This window comes from Canis lupus, chromosome 1 (genome assembly GCF_011100685.1).
Source record: "Canis lupus familiaris isolate Mischka breed German Shepherd chromosome 1, alternate assembly UU_Cfam_GSD_1.0, whole genome shotgun sequence".
Classification (NCBI taxonomy): domain Eukaryota; kingdom Metazoa; phylum Chordata; class Mammalia; order Carnivora; family Canidae; genus Canis; species Canis lupus.
In genome coordinates this window covers 23976735-23993983 of record NC_049222.1, presented here as the reverse complement: position 1 = coordinate 23993983, position 17249 = coordinate 23976735, and the positions used below count along the sequence as shown (strand labels likewise).

At 47.5% G+C, this 17249-nt stretch overlaps 1 protein-coding gene across 4 annotated transcripts in view; it reads left to right on the top strand.

The window, feature by feature from the left end:
• SMAD4 (SMAD family member 4) overlaps nt 1-6826 on the top strand; it is a 53982-nt gene extending 47156 nt beyond the window's left edge. For 3 of the 4 annotated variants that reach the window (XM_038525982.1, XM_038525980.1, XM_038525981.1), the window contains exon 12: nt 170-6826. In XM_038525982.1, the coding sequence (XP_038381910.1) occupies nt 170-381 (212 nt within the window). In that variant the 3' untranslated portion in view covers nt 382-6826. The remainder of the gene's footprint in view (nt 1-169) is intronic. The other variant, XR_005353474.1, reaches the window with a different exon arrangement.
• The last annotated feature ends 10423 nt before the right edge of the window (nt 6827-17249 follow it).

The following is a 17249-nucleotide window of genomic DNA, read 5'->3' as shown; positions in this document are numbered from 1 at the left end:
TTCAGACCCTGTTGATACAGTGTAGAGCTACACTTACTTCTTGGCACTTTGACAGGGAAGTTATATGCTGGGGAGCATGGAGTAAAGAAAGCTGGTCACTTAATAAGGTGTAGGGAGGATGGAAGATGCCAGCTTGTCCCTCTGACATCTTCCACATCTTTTCCATTAGGTTTGTCAGCAGCTGCTGGCATTGGTGTCGATGACCTTCGCCGCTTGTGCATACTCAGGATGAGTTTCGTGAAAGGCTGGGGACCGGATTACCCAAGACAGAGCATCAAAGAAACGCCTTGCTGGATTGAGATTCACTTACACCGGGCCCTCCAGCTCTTAGATGAAGTGCTTCACACCATGCCTATTGCTGACCCACAGCCTTTAGACTGAGGTCTTTCCCTGTTGGGCCCCTTACCATGGTCAGGATGGTGGACTATAAAATACAATCCTGTTTATAATCTGAAGATATATTTCACTTTTGTTCTGCTTTATCTTTTCATAAAGGGTTGAAAAGTGTGTTTGCTGCCTTGCTCCTAGCAGACAGAAACTGGATTAAAACAAATTTTTTTTTCCTATTTAGAACTTTTCAGGCATGGCTCAGAGCTTAAAGAAAAGGAAAAACACATAAAATCCTCACCAGTTATGTATGAAGGAATCATTCCAGTGCTGGAAAATTTAGCCCTTTAAAATGTCTTAGAGCCTTTTATATGCAGAACATTGATACGTGTGTTATTCAACAGAATCAGTTCAATATTGCCGATTTTAAAGGAGAGAAGTTCTCAAAGTTAATTCACCTATGTTATTTTGTGTGCAAGTTGTTATTGTTGAACATACTTTACTCCAAAATGTTGTGCCATGTGGGTGAGTTAATTTTACCGAGAGCAACTTCCCTCTGTGTTTAAAAAATAAGATAGTAATGTATTATAACCTTTTATCCAAAATATTTTTTTGCAAGTTAAACTAGTGAAGACGATTTCAATTCAGATAGCCTTGCAACTTCAATTTTATTTTTGCCAAAGGCAAAACACTAATCTGTGTGTATATTGAGAATTCCTTACAATTACCCACAAAGAAATACCGTTTAAAATTACATGTGTTATCCCTGTTGGATAACTATTTTATCAAGAAATAATTCTTTTGCCCTGTTATACAGTAGATGTATTCTATATTTCTAGGCACAGGGTTGGTCACTAAGATGCCTAGAAGAGAAATTTCTTTCCTTCATGAATTCATAAGGAAAGGTTTTGTATTTTTAAAAACACTAAAAGCAGTGTCACTCCACCTAATATCTCACTGTTCTGCAAAAATGGCAATGCTTAAACTAAGTGAGTATTTTGGAAACTGCTAAATTCTATGTTAAATACTGTGCAGAATAATGGAAACATTACAGTTCATAATAGGTAGTTTGGATATTTTTGTACTTGATTTGATGTGTGACTTTTTTTTCGTATACTGTTTAAATCATGTATGTTATGACATTGTTTAAAATTCAGTTTTTGTATCTTGGGGCAAGACTGCAAACTTTTTTATACCTTTTGGTTATTCTAAGCCCTTTGCCATCAATGATCATATCAATTGGCAGTGACTTTGTATAGAGAATTTAAGTAGAAAAGTTGCAAATGTATTGACTGTACCACAGACACAATATGTATGCTTTTTACTTAGATGGTAGCATAAATAAAACCAAATCTCAACATACAAAGTTGAATTCTAGGTTTGATTTTTAAGTTTTGTTTTCTTTTGCACTTTTGAGTTCAACCTCAGAAGCAAGACACCTTCTACTAAATGACAGGCAGCAGCCAGACTATCGGGCAGCTTTGGTTTCCCTCACACTCTGCCAGGACTTCCCCACGGACATTATGTATCAAGTGTAGAGTTGGTTGGGATTTTTTTTTGTTCAGCTTTTATTTTGCTGTAGCAAAATAGGCCTGATTGTCTACAGGATAAATAGTGTGAAGTAAAACCAAGGGTCATCTTTTAGATGCTTTCACTTTTTGCTTGGAGGCCTTCTTAACTGTAATAAGATTCTTTAAGGTGTGTTACAAGTTTGAGATTTGAGAAGCACTATGCTTAGTAGTCCTCCTTCTGTCGACTTAAATGGATAAGTCATCTGCGTCCTTGGTCGGAAGGTCTTCTGTGTAAGACCGTTCCAGAAACCACTGGCTTTGCTTATCGCTGTGATGTAAACACAGATCTTGATCCAAGCTGTATGTCTTCTGTTTTAAAATAACTTCTCTACTGGCTCATTTGAATTCTTGAGTACTTAGTGGTACTTTTGTTAAAGGCCTCATTTTAATCTGTAAAAGTTTGGTGATTTAAGTTTTATTGGCAGGTTTGTTTTTTTTTTTTTTGAAAAGATATCTTCATTCTCTAGAAATTGCTGACTTTAGGTCTGTTTTACTGTGAATGAAGAATAGGAGTGCAGGGAGAGATTTTTTAAAATTCAGATTATTTGATTAGGATCATTAGCGTGCTAGGATATCATCTGTTGCCTCCTTTTCTCCTTTAAGGAAGGTTTTCATGTTTAATCATCTGGGAAAGTATGTGGGAAATATTTACTAAGAAGTCTGTCTTTGAAGCCAAACCACCCGTCTTGGTTTCTTTCTGCTAAGAGCCATAATGTTACTACCAGTACGTAGGAGTACTTCTAGTTCTTAATCGCTTTATATTTGTACCTAGAATCAGTCACATGCTTTTGAGAACACGCCTAGTATGTCAATGATCGGTTATTCTGAGACCTTAGTTGTTAAACAGTATTCCCATTTCTTAGAGGTAGTCATCTTTGATGAGTAAAACTCAAGAATCACTAGGTTTAAAATTTCATGGCTACTTTAGGGTAGGATGGTTTCTGTAGTTCTCAGAATCTGATTATTATGAGGATATGGTTCCGGATAGATTTTCTCTAGCTATTTCCTATCTCAAAATGTTGAATTTCATTGAAAGCTGAGTGAGAGTTGAACCAAGTACCTTTATAATCCAGTATGAGGCCATTCCACTTTGGTCCAGTGCCTTTCTGTGCGTTATCAAAGGGAATCCTTAATGGTGTTGCCTTTATTTTCCAGGGAGTAGATTCTTTTGTGGGATATAGCCTGTCTCATTTTTTATAGTATGCTACCCCTGGTGTACAAAGATAACGATAATAAATCACTGCCATATAACCTTGTTTTTCTAGAAGCACGGCTCATTTGTATCGACCTACTCTCCTGCGATCACCACCGTAGGTTAACAGGCTGGGTGGTCTAGCTTAGGGATTACCACACTCGAATTATCCAGGTAAACTGAACACATATTAGCTGTGTTGTATTTCAAAGTTGAAAATCCATTTTTGTGGGGAGGGGTGTGGCGTGAAGGGGGGATATTTGTAATAGAAATTTTGAAGGCAAAATCAAATGCTCTGTCTTCCGATGATAGACATCTTACCTAGTTAAAAGTTCACTGCAGTCGTCTTCTTACTATGCCCATCTGGAGAAGGGAAATCTTAGATTTTCCCATGGTGCTCCTTACGCATCTATGGAGGTGAAATATTTCTATTCCTGCTTTGGTGGTGACCGGTTAATAGTCACTCGATAGCTATTATGCAGAATTAGATTAGTTCACATCTTTTTTAGAGCCTTTTGGAAAAAGCAGTTCTCTTCTGACTAGGGCAGGATCATTTTTGTTGATAGTGTTCTATGGTTTGCTCCCTTCATCGTTAAGTCATTTTACTGGCATTTTGTTTAACAATAGCAGATTGGGAAGATGAATTTTAGGTTGTTGAGGTAAATGAGTATATGAAAGCAATTAACCTGCAAAATCACCTAACGGCTATGTAGTAGATGGGGCTGGGCTAAGACTAGCAGGTAATAACATGAAGAAATTCTCTCTCTTTCTTTCTTTCTTTCTTTCTTTCTTTCTTTCTTTCTTTCTTTTCTTTTCTTTCTCGTTCGTTTCAGCTTTCAAAGCTCTTTATTATACTGTTTCTCCCTTGATCTCTACAGTAACCATGTGAGAAGGGGTTAGAGGAAAGGAAATGCTTTTTTTTTTTTTTTTTTTTCTTTCTAAAGGCAGACCTCCTCTTGTCACAGTCGCAGATAGCGGTCTGTAAATAGTTGCCTAAACTCTTCTTTGCAAAGGTCATAGAAGACAGGCTCTGAGAATCTTCTGCGCAAGCCTCTCTATTGTTTTCTGACAACGAGGTTCTCTCTCCTGAGATGTATCAGGATTAGTGATACCCTTATACCCTAATGTATAGGGTTAGTGGCCACATTCATAGAAGCATCCTCGGCTCGGCCTCGTCCCCAGCACTTGTCCCAGTGCTGCCGGGTTGTCTGTCTTGTTTATCTGCTGTCACTGTGGGATGGAATTTTCTGCATTATCCAGACTTGCCTTATTTAAGCCTTAAACCCTTTTTTATTTTAGCCATTTTTTTGGGGGGTGGAGTTATTTAATATGTATATCAGAGAACATTCTAGGCATGATGTTCCTTTTGTGCCTAGCTGTCTTTGTAGATGCCCGGAGCTGCTAAGGTTTTTGCCTTGATAAACCAGATGGTTGTAGACTGCTATGGTTCTGAATGTTTACTTTTTTTTTTTTTTTTTTTTTTAACACACATACCCTCCAGTATTGTCCCCTTCTGACAGACCACTTTGTGTGTGCCTCCCCTTAGGAGTTTCTTCTTTTCCTTTGTGATTCATTTTTCCGACTTCTTGGGCAAGAAAACCAGATAACCAGACTTACTAGAACTACCTTTGAAACATGAGGACAGACTGGGATGGGTCCCAAGAAACTTCCCTGTCAAGCATTGAAGAGGCCTTCAGTGCTTTGGTGTCTGACATCGGTTTGACTGCTTAAAGTGTTTGCTGGTTCTTGGCTGAGTTCCAGGTAGTCAAGGTAGGGAGAAGTGGGTCATATTCATATTTTCCCCCTTTGAAAGATTTTGAAACGTTTTGTTGCTTCCACCTCAATGCTGTTCATACAAAAACTGGGGTCACAGGACTCACTAAATCAGCATCAGTCATCAGAGGCAGTTCCATTGCCTAGAGAATACCAGCAACAACAAAAACGACAACAACACAATATGCTTGGGGAACGAGAGGGTCATTTTTGTTTGTTTGGGTGTCCCCTTCTGCGCCCTATCTTCTGACTTTCCTCCTCTACAGATATTTTTGACCTATAGGTGCCTTTATGAGAATTGAGGGTCTGAGATCCTGCCCCAAGGAGTCGCTAAAGTCATTGCTGATGTTTTCAGGGATTTTAACATCAGACTTGAATGAATGAACTGTTTTCCTCCCTCCCTCCCCACCGCTCTCTCCTCCTTCCTGTCTCTCTCTCTTTCTCCCCCATAGGAAGGATTGAGGTGAAGACAATCATTTCTCTCTCTGGACGTGGATCGTTTTCTCAGTAGATCTCAGAGCCCATGTTGTTGTTCATCCTGAAACTGGTGGCTCTGGGCGGGCACCAGGCACGCCCTGCCTGGCTTGCCCTCTGCCACTCATCTGATGTGTGACCTCGGGCAGGTCATCTACCTTCCCAGGCCTCAGTTGCCTCATCTGTAAAATGAGGGAGTTGGACTAGATGTGTTCTTCCGGTCTGAAATCCAAGTGACCTTGCCTACCTTGCAGCAGGCTCTGACTTCCTCCTTCCTTTTGCTCTGCTGTTTGAGGGGGCTTTGTACTTATTTCCATGTCATTCAAATGAGATTAGGCTTGATTTTTTATTACTATTCTCCTATGGACAAGAAGTTACATAATATGTCCTTAAGACTTAAATTTAACCAAAGGCCTAGCATCACCTTGGGGGCTGCAATAAATACTTAAAAAAAAAAAAAAAATTGAGAGCAGGGGAAACACCTTCATTCTATTTTCCCATCATCTCTAGCGAAGGTTTCGTGAGACTCTCTGAGTCCTGGCATTCCAGCTTTGGGCTGGTATGTGTGCCCCGCCATCCTCTTCAGTGCTGTGTGCTGGTAATTGGTTTTCCAGCTAAAATGAATGGAAAAGTTAACTGTAAATGCCTAATGATATTAGAGGTCATTACTTCTGGTCTTTGGTTTCTTATCTCTTTTATGTTCAAAACAGGGAAACTCCTCTGAACCGCATTGTAACTGTACAATGGTTCATATAATAGAATTAAAAAAAAAAAAAAAACCACCAGTGGATGATCATTCACTTTATTCTTGGCTCTTTTTAGGTCCATATTGATTAGACTTTTGGATGGAGCGTTCCTTTCACAGTACTTTTCCAGCCTATTCTTGGAGAAGTATAATTAATGAAGTTGGCTTTTTCAAGGACCTTGAGAGCCTGCCTTGGGAGTGGGTCAAGGGGTCGGGGGTTGGGGAGTCCTGGTAGAGGCCAGCTCTGTGATAGCTGGAGAGGAGGGAGTGAAACCAACTGCTGTTGCCATGGCTGCTTGTCATTGATAGAAGGACTCACGGGCTTGGATTGGTTAGAAGGCTAAACGGAGTCAAGAAACTTCCTCCAGGTATGGGGTTCTGGTCAGTGCCTTGGACATGTGACTTAAGGGGATAGCATGAATGCCTGTAGATCATGGAAATCGGGTGGACTGCAGAACCATTTGGAGGAAGTGGCTGGGGGTTGGGGATCGATTTGGTGGTGGTATTTTACCAACTCTGGTCTCTTCCCCTGAAATCAGAGTAATGCAGCTATGCCAAAACCCAGAGAAGAGCCACACTTAGCTTCTGCTTTTGGGAAAACTGGTCAGCTAAAGCCCCGGTAGTTCCTTTGCGGCTTTCTGTATACTTTTGCCTGGTTGAAGTCTGTGGCTGAAAAATAGTTGAACCTTTCCTGAGAACTCTGTAACAAAGTATGTTTTTGATTAAAAGAGAAAGCCAATTAAATCATTATGTGCTCATTCTTTTTCTTAAGCTCGTGGATGTCTTGAATCTGGAAAGAGTTCCTAATCACTGGGAGAATTCTCAAACTTGAGGACGACCGTTTCCTTCACTGCTTTGTGACCACTGAAATGGAATATACAGCATTTCAGATATGACCGTGCAAGAAGAGTCCCCATTCTTTTCCCATTTCTAAAAGGAGACAGGGTGGAGAGATGGTGGTTGGAGAAGAGGAGGATGCTAGGGGATGATGAGAACCAAGATGCTTAAAGGAGAGGCAGACACTGGAAATCGGAGGCCATGTCATTGCCCACCTAAGAATTAAGGAAAGCTATTAGCTCCCTAGTTCCCTCTTCTCTAAAAAGGGAAGCAAGGGGGGTGGGGGGCGGGAGGGGGATGAGATCAGGTAAGATGACTCTATGGCAATGACTTATGAATTGCATGACCAAATCAGTATTTTCTTTCTGATCTTGCTGACCTGAGTTCCAGAGATATTTATTAGGCTGAGAGACTTGTTCTCACCTCACCTAAAGTTTATGGTATTTTATTTTAAAAGGTTAGAACTCAAAGGGGGTAGTAGATTGACATTCTTTGGGAAAAAATAAAAACTTTTTTTGTGAAGCACTTAAGGATAAAGGGCAGTTGTATGTATTCATCTCTGCCCTTTGCTCTTGAATCCTAATTCTTTCTGCTTTATTCCATGCCCTGCCTCATCAAAAGTCCCACAAATGGTAACCTCAAAACCCCAAATCCCCTTCAAACCCTTTCTTCCCCCATCAACGTGCTTTTCCTTCACCCCTTTCTGTTCTAAAAGAGGAATTATTTTTGGTTCTCTGCCATACTTTGGGGATGGCACCCACTTCTATATTTTGATGTTCTGTTGAACTACCACTTGGTCTCAGACAGATAGAATAGATTCAGAAGACCAGAGAATTTTATCTCCAACAGATACACCCTGAAAGAATGGCTAAAGGAAGTTCTCTAAAAAGAAAGGAAATGATAAAAGAGGAGAAATGGAAACTTTGGGGGAAAAAAAAAAACACATGGTAAGCATAAATACAAAAACAGTAGGCTTTCCTTTTCATCTTGAGTTTTCTAAATTTATATTTGCTGAAGCAAAAATTATAACACTGCCTATGCCTAAGGTAATTCTAAATGTATATAGCAGGAATATTTGAAACTACTGACAAGGCTGTATAAAGAGACATTCAGAAATACTAAAGATAAAATGCAATTATAAAAAAAGCTCAAGTATCTTACAATAGGCAGAAAAAAAAGCAGAAAGTTAAAATGGCAGACTAAGCTTTAACATACCAATAATTACATTAAATATAAATGGTCTAAATATGCTAATTAAAAGACACTTATTGGCAAATTGGAATAAGAAACATGATCCAAGGGCGCTTGGGTGGCTCAGTCAGTTAAGCGTCTGCGTTCAGCTCAGGTCATCATCTCCAGGTCCTGGGATCAGCTGGGAGTCAGGCTTCCTGCTCAGCAGGGAGTCTGCATCTCTCTCTGTCTCTGTCTCTCTCTCTCTCTCTCTCTCCTCCTCTGCCCCTCCCACCACTTGTTGTCTCTCAAAAAAAAAAAAAAAAAATTTAAAAACACTATCCAACTCTATAGTGTCCACAGGGAACACACTTCAAGTAGAATGATATTGGGACCCCCGAGTGGCTCAGCGGTTGGGCACCTGCCTTCGGTTCAGGTCTGATCCCGGGATGGGATGCGGGATCCAGTCCCATATCAGGCTGCCTATCTGGAGCCTGCTTCTCCCTCTGCCTGTGTCTCTGCCTCTCTGTCTGTCTCTCTCATGAATAAATAAATATCACACACACAAAAAAAAGTACAATGATATAGGCAAGCTGAAAGAAAAAGTATGGAAAATATATATCAGATAAAAATCAAAGAAGAGCAGTAGTGGCTATGTTAATACCAGATAAAAGATTTCGGAACCAAAACAGAACAAAAAGCGGAGACAGGGACATTATAATGGTAAAGAGGCTAATCCATCAAGAAGATCTAGTAATCCTTACTGTGTGTACACCAAATCTCACAGAGCTGTAAAATAGTAAAAAAATGATAGAACTGGATGGAAAAATGAACATCCACACTGTAGTTGGAAACTTCAACATCCTATTTATTTATTTATTTATTTATTTGATTTATTTAAAGATTTTTTATTTTTATTTAAGATTTTATTTATGAGAGACAGAGAGGCAGAGACACATTTCTCTCATAAATCATCAAAATAAAGAAGTCACCCAACACCACCACCAAAATGCATATGCTTGTCAAGTACAAACATATCATATTTCAAGATAAACTATGTCCTAGATAGGCCCAAAACAACAAAATTTAAAAATTGAACTGACCACAATGGAATCAAACTAAGAATGAATAATAGAGAACAGGGGATCCCTGGGTGACTCAGTGGTTTAGCGTCTGCCTTTGGTTCAGGGCATGATCCTGGGGTCCTAGGATCGAGTCCCACATCGGGCTCCTTGCATGAGGCCTGCTTCTCCCCCTGCCTGTGTCTCTGCCTCTCTGTGTGTCTCTCATTAGTAAATAAATAAAATCTTTAAAAATAATAATAGAGAACAGGAAAATCTCCACATAGAAACAAGAAGCAACGTACTTCCAAAAACAATCCATGGATCAAAGAAGTGTCAAGGGAAATTAAAAAAAAAAAAAAAAGACCAGCCTGCAACACACTGAGCTGAATGAAAAGTGAAAATTAAAGATACAAATATTTGCGAGATACAGCTAATGCAATAGTGAAAGGGAAATTTGTGGCATTAAGTGCCCTACTAGAGGAGAGAAAAAATCTCAAACCCAGGCTTTGACTTCAAACAGCTAGAAAAACCGAAAACAAGCAAGTAAGCAGAAGGAGGAAATTAAAGAGCAGAAATCAATATAGTTGAAACAAAAGCAATAGAGAATACCAGTGAAACAGAGTTGGTTCTTTGGAAAGATTAGTAAAATCAACAAACCTCTAGCAAGACTGACCAAAGAGAAGATACAAATTACCAGTGTGGGGAATAAAGCAGGATATCACTTCCAGACTCTGGAGACATCAAAAGATAAAAGAGGGGGGAAAAAACCCCAACAACTTTAAGCACAAATGTCTCAACTTCCATGATTTGACATCTAATTTTCAACAATTTGTTGAAAAGCAAACTTTTACAACTCACCCAATATGAAATGAATCATTTGAATAGCTCTATAGCTATTAAGGAAACAATTCATAATTATAAATTCTCCCAAAAGAGGGGCACCTGGCTGCCTCAGTTGGAAAAACATGTGACTCTTGATCTCAGGATTGTGAGTTCGAGCCCCACATTGGGTGTAGAGATCACTAAAAAAAATAAACTTAAAAAAAATTAAAAAATAAACTCCCAGAAATGAAATCTCCAGTCCCAGATGGTTTCACTGGAGAGTCTACCAAACAAAAGAATTACAATAATCATAATGATATTTTATGGTAATGCCAACCACGCAGTCTTCCAGAAAATGGAAGTGAAGGGAACACTTCATGAAGCTAGTATTCTGCTACAAAACCAGAGACAATGCTAAGAAATTTCACCCGTGAATATGCGTGCAAAGAGGTCCTGAACAAAAGTTTAGCAAATAGAATTCAGCAACATGTAAAACACACAGTGGTGGCGGGGGCCTGAGGAGGGGATAGCTGGAGGCGAGCGGCTGTGAACGTGCGAGGGCAGCGCGTCTGGACTGTCCCTGGGGGTGTCTTGGTGCGGACTGCACGAGGCGTGGCCCTGGGCAGGATCTCTTATGCTGCACGGGACCCCACGTGATGGCCTCGGAGTAAGCAGCTCAACTTCGGGAAGTCACTGCTGAGCGTTCAACTCCAGGCTTGGGCTTTGGGCCCCGAATGGCCCCGCGGTCACAGCGGTCACACGGGAGCAGAGGCAGGGGAGCCTGAGCAGCAGGGATGGCTCCTGGACGCTGCGAAGTCTCCCTGCGCAGCCTCCCCCAGGGCCTCTTTCAACTGCCCCTCCTCTGAGGCTTCATACTCTCCTGCCCCCCGAGAACAGCTGCTCGGAAGGCGGATCTCCGTGTTCCATGCTGTTACCACAGTAAAAGTAAAAAAAAAAATTGGGGGGGGGGGATGCCTGGGTGACTCCGTTCGTCCTGATTCTGGCTTAGGTTGTGATCTCAGGGCCACAGGATCGAGCTCGGGGTCAGGCTCAGTGAGGGGTCGCTTGAACCCCCCCTCCGCCCTCCCCCGCCTGTGCTCCAAGTGAATGAATGAATGAATGAATGTTTAGTCCTTACTACAATAAAAAACTTGAAAAAAGGCATCACTATACCGTTTATAATGAAACCATCAGTTATCTCTTAAGAAATATGAAAAGCAAAAAGAATATCCTTTATTTTAATCAATACTTACTATTTCTGGGGACTTTGTTTTGTGCAGATTGGAGTTCCCAGTTGGCACATTTTCTCTACGCCTCGGGAATTTCCGGAACATTTCTTAGAGCCCGGGGCTGCTGGCGCTCCATTTTCTCGGTTTTCATTTGAGAAAGTTCTGGCTTCAGTTTTGAAAATCCCACTTGATAAGGAATTTCTAGACAGTGTTTTTCGTTCTTCTTGCACTCTCAGGATTTTATTACACTGTTCCGGGGGTTTGGGGAAGGTGTGGGAAGTGGAGAGCGCGTGGCCCAGAGAAGTCATAGCTGGGGCCTCGGGCCAGGCCGGGCCAGCGAGCCGGCGCCCCCCCCCCTCCCCCCAGGCAGCGCTCGCCCCAGCAGCTGCGCCCTGGGCCTCGGGGGCCAAGCCCTACAGGGAGGAGAGGCCGTGGTCTCCGCCTGGCCAGCGCCCCTGCAGTCTTAGCCTGGGGTGCGTGGTACCTCGGCCACCAAACGGGGCCACGCTTGCCCAGCCCGGGACCTGGCGCCCCCAGCCCCGGCCCTGGGTTGTCCGTGGGGGGCACGGGGGCGCACTCCTGCCTCCTCACTGTGCTACTCAAATTCCCAGAGCTCCAGGTGCAAGACATGCAACGTGCGACTTTGTACACAGTGTTCTAATGCGTGTGACGTGGTTGGGGCCTCGGAAGATGTAATAACAGACTCTCACTCCTGTGGGGCCAGTGCGTTCCCACGGTAAGGGATGCCCACGGCCCGGGGGCTCAGCAGCGGGCTCTGCCTTGGGCCCAGGTGGTGACCCCAGAGTCCCGCAGGGAGCCTGCTGCTCCCTCTGCCCGTGTCTCTGCCTCTCTGTGTCTCATGAATAAAGACATAAAATCTCAAAAAAAAAAAAAAAAAAAAAAAAAAAAAGAAGATGCCCATATACGTGGAGCACAATCACAGAAATCTGCTCGGTGTCCCCGCCTCCTCCATCCCTGTCCCTACAGCCGGGGACTCTTCAGCAGCCTCCTCCTTCTGTCTTTCTGACGCTTTCCCGGCGTATGTTCACACGCACACGCACACTGTCCGCTCACACCGGCGGGATTACATCGCAGCATCGTACTGGCTACAGGACACCGCGGGGCACAAGACACACACGCCCCGGCCGGAGGCCCCACCTGTTCACCCTGGATGTCTCTTGCACATTGACTGGAAATGGCTGTTGGGAACCTGACTCCGGGGAATCTCTGCGACCCCGGACCGCCCGTGGCTGCTTTGCACGCGCTGTGCCCGGGCCGTGCAGAAGCTGCGTGTGGCCCTTGTGCCAGGCCCCGCGCCCGCCTTCCTCCGGCTCCGGCACCAGGGCAGGCGCGGCGCCAGCGCTCCCTCGTCCTCCCAGGGCCAACAGGGCTCGTGGTGACAGGCCCACGCTCCCTCTCCGCACGTCCCTCCACGGCCTTGTCACACCCCTGGAGGCGTCCAGGGTTCACAGCTCCTCGGGCGCCTCGACTGGCGCCTAGCCGAGGGCACCTACAAGCCGCTCGTTGTCAGGTGACTTCGGATCCTCACAGGTGTTGACAGATGTCGAGGTGGGGGTCTCGGGACCAACTGATGAAACGTGGGACCTTTTCTGCATCTTCCCTGTCTCGCCCTCTGGTAAGTGCGGGGGATCTCGTGGTCCCTCGTGGAGCCTGCTTAGGATTCTGGGGCAAGGAATTTAAAAAATTTCTTTAAGATTTTTAAAAATTTATTTATGATAGACACAGAGACACAGAGAGACAGAGGCAGAGACACGGGCAGAGGGAGAAGCAGGCTCCATGCAGGGAGCCCGACGCGGAACTCAATCCCGGGACCCCAGGACCCTGGGCCAAAGGCAGGCGCTAAACCACGGAGCCACCCAGGGATCCCTGGAATTTAATTTTTTAATTTAAAAATCTATCAGAAAAAAAAAAAATAAATAAATAAATAAATAAATAAAAATCTATCAGTACCAGCTTTTATATAAAATATATTTTTAAAATTTTTATATAAAATATACATTAATATATAAAATATATAATATATAAAACATATTTATATAATATAAAATATTTACATAAATAATATATATTAAATTATAAAATATTACATAAAAATATATTTTAATATATTAAATTCTAAATAATATATTTTATATTCATATAATATATATTTTAAATATATAAGTATATTTATATACATAAATATATTTTTAATATATAAATTAATATATATTATATATTTATTTATATATTTATCCTTCACCTGTTATATTTGTAAATGGTTTCTTCCAGCCTGAGCCTTCCTTTTAGTGTTGTTATTAGTCCCGATGTTTTATATAAATTTTGAATCGATGGAGTCGCATGTCTCGAAAATTTCCCTCACAGCCTCTGTGTTTTATGTTTGGCTTAGGAAAGCCTTCCCCGCTCCAAGATCATACAAATGCTCTTCTACCGTGTTGTAAGGCTCTAGTATTTTACAGGTTGTGGGGTTACTTACTTGAGTCATTTCATTCAGTTGTGATTTATACTTGTCGTGAGGTTTACAGACAGAACTTCCATTTTTTCCAAGGAGACCTAATTGATTTAGCACCATTTATTAAATAAACCACGTGGTCACGGATTTATTTCTTGGTACGCCTCCTCTATCGTGAACAGGACTTTCGTGTGTGTGTATTTCATTCTGGGCCCATGACTGCATTCTGTGGGTGTGTTGATCTAGCTGCATCCCTGAGCCAATACCAGGGAAGTTCTTCTGGCCCTAAAATAGACTTCAGTGTCGCCACTAGGGTAAATCCCCTCATTGCTTTTCTTTCTTCGTTTGCACAGAAGGTGTATCGGGCCAGGAGAGTTGACCACCTGCACTCATTTCTACTGCTAGGTAACGGGTCACCGCACCCAGAGCAGAGTAGAACAACTCCCGTTTGTTGACCCCCAGTTCCCATGGTTCGGGAGTCTACACAGTTTAGATGGTTTCTCACGAGGCTGAAATCAGGGCGGCATCGTCGGCTGGAAGCTCCGTGTACGGGAAGGCCTGCGTCGAAGCTCCCTGAGATCGTTGGCAGAATTGAGTTCCTTAGGGCTGTAGGACTGATGGTCCTCCTAGCTGTTGGTTGGGGCTGCTCCTAGGGGACCTAGTGGCTGCCCCCGTCTGCCACGGGGGCCTCCCCTGAGTCAGAGCCCTCACAGCCTGAGCTCTTCGACTTCCTCTTCCCTGACTGGCTGAAGAAAACTGCTCTCCAAGTGCTCTTGCCTGAAAGTTCCCACAGGCCCACCCGGATAATGTTCCTAGTTTAAGGCCGGTCAACTGTGCCCTAACAACCTCATCTCAGGCAGAAACCAGCATTTTCACAGCCCCGGGGATTATTCAGGGGAGGTACAGCCCGGGTGCAGGGAATCTTGGGGTCCTCCCCACTGCGCATCACACCACCTGAAAGGGTGCACAGAGAGACCTCTACATGGGGCAGGGGGGTATTCTCCAGCGAGGCACAGGTGTGTGTGTGTGTGTGTGTGTGTGTGTGTGTGTGTGTGTGTGAGAAGGACCTTCAGGGAAGCCCAGGCGTGGTTTCCACAAGGAGCTCCAAGTCCCAAGGTGTTAGAAGTCACTTAGCTGGGAGCTGGTGGCTTCTTGGAGGTCTCTGCTCCCCCCTCCCCCCAGCATCCTCCACCACCAAACCGCCTCTGGGCCTCTGTGCGCTACTCCTCTGGGGGTGGGGGGGCAGAGGGAGCCCTGCAAAGACCTGGATTGCCGGGGCCACGGGCTTCAGGGAGAGCTTCCTGGAGGAGGTGGACTTTGGGCTGGCCCTCGAAGACTGGGGACACTGTCAACAGGAGGATACAGCAAGGGCGACCCCAGGAGTGGCAGCCCAGCCGGGATGCACAGGCCCAGGATGCCCTGACCCCCGCCCCCTCCCCAGGAGGCAGGGGTCGCGCCACGCTTGGCTGGGAGGGAGCGGCTGTGCGGGCGCCCATGGCGGCGACACCGGGACACGCCCGGGTCCCTGCTGAGCACCTGCCGAGCACCCGCTGAGGCCCGCGGGTTCCCCACGGAAAGGGCCAGGGCCCGGGGGTGGGGGGGCGCCAGCCGGGGGCACAGCCTCCCCGCGTCTGTCCGCGGCGACCTCCGCGACCTCCCGGAGGCCCCGCTCCCCCACCTGTTGCACCTGCGGGGACACCTAGTGGCCGGCCCAGGCGCGGGCACCGAGCCAGGAAAATGCCCCGACGCCACCAGCAATGCGCCCGCCGAGGCAGGGAGGTCGGCTGCCGCCCCCGCCCCCAGCCCCACCCCCACCCCACCATCATCACCACTACTATCATCACCCCATCATCACCATCGCCCCCCCACCATCACCCCCACCCTCACCCCCACCCCCACTACCATCACCCCATCATCACCATCACCCCCCATCACCCCCACTCCCACTACCATCATCACCATCATCACCATCACCCCCCCATCACCCCCACCCCCACCCCCACTACCATCATCACCCCATCATCACCATCACCCCCCCCACCATCACCTCCACCCCCACTACCATCATCACCCCATCACCATCACCCCCCCCACCACCACCACCACTCCAGCACCACCACCCCATCACCGTCTCCACCACCCCCTCACCCCCCCACCATTACCACTACTACTGCCACCCCCATCATCACCCCACCCACCCCCACCACCCGTCACCCTTAGAAGACTCTTAGAACCCAGTATTTTGGGGGAAGCCCCTTACAGGCCTGACGATCCTATCAGCGCTGTCGTCAAGGGGGACCCCTTGGCGCTGTCTTGGGGCCCGGGCGCCCCCCCCTCCGCATGCAGCCCCCTCCCTGCCGACCCGACCTGCGTCCCGCAGCCCCTGATCCGCCCGGGAAGGGCTGATGCGGAGCCGGCGGATTCCAGGGCACAGCGCGGAGCCCACGACCCCCAGGGGGTGGGGCAGGGGTCCGCGGGGGCAACTGCGCGCAGTCGGGGTGCGGCGGGGCCGGCGGTGGGGGGGCCCGGGGTGAGGGTCGCGGGGCTCCCTCCACGGGCGGGCGGGCCGCTGCCTCCCGTGACCAGCAGGTGTCGCCGTTGCCCCGCGGAGGCGGAGGGAGCCCCGGTCCCCGCCCCGCCTCCCGCGCTCTTGCGCAGCCGCTGCCGCCCGGGTCCCCGACGCCTCGGAGCCTGCGCCCGCGGGGGGCTCCCTGGACGCTGCGGGGCTCCTGGCCCAGGCCGGGTCCCCTCCCCCAGGGGCGCGGCCGGGAGGCTGCGGCGGGTCGGGTGGGGCGCAGGCGGCGCGGGCGGGCGCGGGCTGCTCCTGGAGCCTCGGGGGGCGGGACACGGTGGTTCGGGGCGGGGGGCGGGGGGCAGCGCGCCCAGGTGTGGCCGTGACTCAGTTTCCCGGCCGCCCCGACGGCAGCTGCTCCGCCCGGGAGCCCGAGGTGACGGCGGGGGCGGGGGCGGCGGGAGGTGCGGGCGGCAGAGACGCGGCCCCTGGGGGGGGCGGTCCGCCCTGGAGGCGGGTCCCGGGATCCCGCGCGCTGCGGGAGGGCCTGGGCCCGGGTGGCCGCACCGCTGGGGGCTGACGGAGGCCCTGCGGGGCGCGGCGGGCAAGAGCGGGCCGGTTGCGCGGTTGCAGACTGCGCCAGGCAGGCACAAGCAAGAGCGGGCAAGGTCGGGCCCGACCCCCGAGGGTCCGGGTGGGAGGGGGCCTCGGAGGGGCCCGGGGTCACGGCGCGGCGGCCAGCACGGGCTCGGGGGTGGTCCAGGCCCCTCTGCCCCTCCGAGGGCCTGCACCCGCGGGGAGGCCGCCAAGAGCCCCACAGGGCCTGGGGCTCCCCGAGCCCTCACCTGCTCGCCTGCCCACCTGCCCACCTGCTCGCCTGCCCACCTGCTCACCTGCCCACCTGCTCGCCTGCTCACCTGCCCACCTGCCCACCTGCTCGCCTGCCCGCCTGCTCGCCTGCACACCTGCCCACCTGCCCACCTGCTCACCTGCCCACCTGCCCGCCTGCCCACCTGCCCGCCTGCTCGCCTGCTCACCTGCCCACCTGCTCTCCTGCCCA